Source organism: Apis dorsata, unplaced genomic scaffold, assembly GCF_000469605.1.
Source record: "Apis dorsata unplaced genomic scaffold, Apis dorsata 1.3 scaffold_1250, whole genome shotgun sequence".
NCBI lineage: Eukaryota > Metazoa > Arthropoda > Insecta > Hymenoptera > Apidae > Apis > Apis dorsata.
In genome coordinates, this window is record NW_006264347.1 from 12604 (window position 1) to 15976 (window position 3373).

Sequence of the window (3373 nt, forward strand, 5' to 3'; positions counted from 1 at the left end):
GGGAAAACTAAAGAGGATGACGATCGTGAAATCTACAAAAATGCAAAATGACGTTTGTAAAATGCAATAAATATGATTGACATAGACTACGCAGTATATTCCGAGTGGTTCGATGGAGAATGGAAGCCATCCCTCTGCGGGTAATTCTTGGGCTGAGAACAAAGGCATCAAAATGAACGAGCTCGCAGGTAAGATATATCCCATAGCAACAGTTGAGAAGAATTTTTTGTAACGATTTATATATCCCTGAAATATTTTAATTTCGTATTTGTTGGCTATCTCCAAGAACGACTTGACTTCTTCTATCAAAACCTAGAAATTGAAAATTTTGTTATAGTTATAGTTATTATAATTTTAACGTCATCAATTAAATATCTATTTTGTTTTTAAATTAAATCAACCTGCAATTCGCTGTTGTTCCATTTGCAGAGAGCCAAATCCAAAGCGACTTCGAGCAAAGCAGCCATCTCAGAGGCAGTTTTCATCGATTTAGGTATATCACTTCGAAAATGAAAAATAGCAAGCATCAAGGATATTGTTAAAAAAATCACGTTCAATATCGTGAATGTCCACAAGATGTTACGAATAATGATGTATTTTTTACTGTCATTCGGATTAATTGGCCAAGTGCACGTAAACGTTCCTGTCAGTTCCAGAATATAAAGTACTTGACGAATGTCCATATTGAGCATGCCCATTTCATCGAATGTTTCTTCGAAGTTAGAAGATACCAAATGAAAATAATAATCTATCTTACGGAAGTGTTTATGGAATAGGGGCCAGTGAAAATCGATTCCTTCATTAAGCATTTAAGCACAATTCCACTATATGTATATTGCACGCAATGTATTAAGTTTTCTTGGATGAAGGATTCCCTAAGCCATTTATATGATTCAATAGAAGTTATTGTGTGATTTAATTATCGGATAGTAGCAAAATTATAGAGAAAAGTTACATGAAAGTAGCAAATAATAGCATCTAATACATTTTATATTTGATATGCCTTCTGTTGTTTTCATATGCAATAATTGTTGTAGCTATTTTCATAACATTTCATGAGATTTAGAGATTGATATCGAAATATTCTTCTATCACTGGATAATATTTTTAATCTTGAGGTCTAAGATATCTTCCAAACCATCTTTGCCATGTTTCGAGCATCAAAATGCAAGGATTTAATCATTTATTGGTATGATTTTACTTACAAACTTAATTATTCATTATTTAAAAATTATATTTGTACAAAACGCAATTTTTCTATTCATATTATTAATCAAGTTCACGTGTATAATAAATTTAATTTTTTAAAAAAATGAAGTCTCCAATTTTATTATCTTTGATATTATATTGTTTTATTCTATAGTTATATTTTCTAGTTATATTCTTTCTTTGACTATATTTGTATAACAAATTTGTGTATTTAATCATATAATTTTTTAACATCTCAAATATAATGTCAAAGAAAAATATTAGAAAATTGTTATTTAAATTTAATGTGAATTGATTAATAATTGATAAATAATCTTTTATAAATTTTTTAATTTTTTTATGATTTTATTTGTTTCAGAAACTATTATAGACTCATTGTGAAACAAATTAATTAATTAAACAGAATACTGGTTTTATATACAGTCTTCTTTTTTATTATTATTATTATTATTATTATTATTATTATTATTATTATTATTATATTGATATCCTATATCATATATGAATAATGCGTTAATAAGAATAAAAAATAATAGAAGATAGAATAAGAATTAATCCTCAGTGCTGTCTCTCAAGTCCTTTTTAGAATGATATTTTTGGTACTCCAAAGATGGCGAAGATAGTCAATTCTCATTCTATCTCTAACCTATTTGTTATCTTGTATCACAATCTCATTTATGATACTCCAGAGATGGCGCTGATATTACAATTTTTATATATTTCATTCTAGAAAAATATAACGCATGCATATATTATAATTTTCTATTCAAACGATAAATTTATTACATATCTCAATAATATACATTAATATTTAAATAATATAGGCCTGAATAATTATGATTCAATCATAGTTCTCATTGCCATGAAGTAGGACGATACTGTAGTTATAAACTATAAATTATTGAACACAATATTTATAGAACTTTAAAAAATTAAAATTGAATTATTTTATATATATAAATAATTTTAATGAAACTTACGTTTGAACAATATTCCAAAGAAAGAGGTGGTAGTAAATTACTCATACGAATGAGAAATGCTTTTTGACTTCTCATCATCATGAAAACCATACAACTTTTCATTTTATTTGGTTGACCCAACCACTGGATATCGCTAATCGAATTTGTAAATTGTACACTCTGAAAATAAAAATTTTCATGTTTTATCGAATTAAAATCTGAAAATGGGGTGAAAGTGGACGATGGAATTTTATTTAATTTGAAAAAAAATATAAAGAAACAGTGCATATGATGAGATGACGTTCTATCGAATTTTTACTATTTATTTAGCTTACACTTTCTCTTAAATCATCTGCTGGCCAGGCGATGACATACAAATGCAAGATGCCTGATAACACCAGAGGAAGAAACTGACTGATCGCGGCCAACGATTGATTCTGAATATTATTATAGAAACGTATAATAGAAACGATCAATTTTTTGTTCGTCTATTTCGCTATACGTATTACAAATTGTCTAAAGAGAAAAATTTTTTTCTAAACTCACGTTAAGCAATGGGAAAGCTCCGCACATCATAGTGCTTCCCATTGTGACGTTCGTTTTGAATAATAAAGTCTCAACAGTAGCTTTAGTATCCTCCACAAATCTAACCATGACACGGTCTTAATTTATTTAATTCGGTAAAGAATTTAAACTCTCGATTGAAGTAGCTTATCCTATATTCTTAAATGCAGTAAAATGCACTGTCTTCATTCAACGCACTAAAATAACATTGACTACATAAAGAGAAAAAATAGATATATTTCACTAATTTTTAATTGCTTTCGTGAATACTTAACGATTGAAATGATATAAAATAATATAAAAATTATGTAAATAAAAGAAGAAGGGATCAAATCAGTTTTCTTAAAGCTAATCTATTTTACTATCAATAATCTACTATTTTTTTTACAATGCATTTTATCTTTTCTTAAATAATTTACGAATTTTAAAAGTTTATAAAAGCATAAAAATTTTGATTGATATTTTCTATTGTTTCAAAAATCAAATTAAAATTACACAAATTTTCAGAAATATTTAATTAAAAATTTAGCAGATACATATATCTTACCCTATTATTTTTTGATGCTCCTTGATACAGCTCACCAACATGTCGTGATTATTCACATGCCGCAATTTTGACCGTAATACGTCTAATTTGGCAG

The 3373-nt window shown here is 27.3% G+C and overlaps 2 protein-coding genes across 3 annotated transcripts in view; both read right to left on the minus strand.

The window, feature by feature from the left end:
- LOC116186686 overlaps positions 1-1266 on the minus strand; it is a 3312-nt gene extending 2046 nt beyond the window's left edge. For both annotated transcript variants that reach the window (XM_031514842.1, XM_031514843.1), the window contains exons 1-2: positions 402-1266; positions 1-312 (exon numbers count right to left, since the gene is read on the minus strand). In XM_031514842.1, the coding sequence (XP_031370702.1) occupies positions 1-312; positions 402-809 (720 nt within the window). In that variant the 5' untranslated portion in view covers positions 810-1266. The remainder of the gene's footprint in view (positions 313-401) is intronic.
- A 701-nt stretch (positions 1267-1967) lies between these two features.
- Positions 1968-3373, minus strand: part of LOC102675200 — a 2721-nt gene continuing 1315 nt past the window's right edge. Inside the window, exons 3-7 of the mRNA XM_031514845.1 lie at positions 3280-3373; positions 2715-2814; positions 2504-2605; positions 2190-2348; positions 1968-2100 (exon numbers count right to left, since the gene is read on the minus strand). The exon at positions 3280-3373 is cut by the window's right edge and continues 2 nt beyond it. Coding sequence (XP_031370705.1) covers positions 2044-2100; positions 2190-2348; positions 2504-2605; positions 2715-2814; positions 3280-3373 — 512 coding nt within the window. The 3' untranslated portion in view covers positions 1968-2043. The remainder of the gene's footprint in view (positions 2101-2189; positions 2349-2503; positions 2606-2714; positions 2815-3279) is intronic.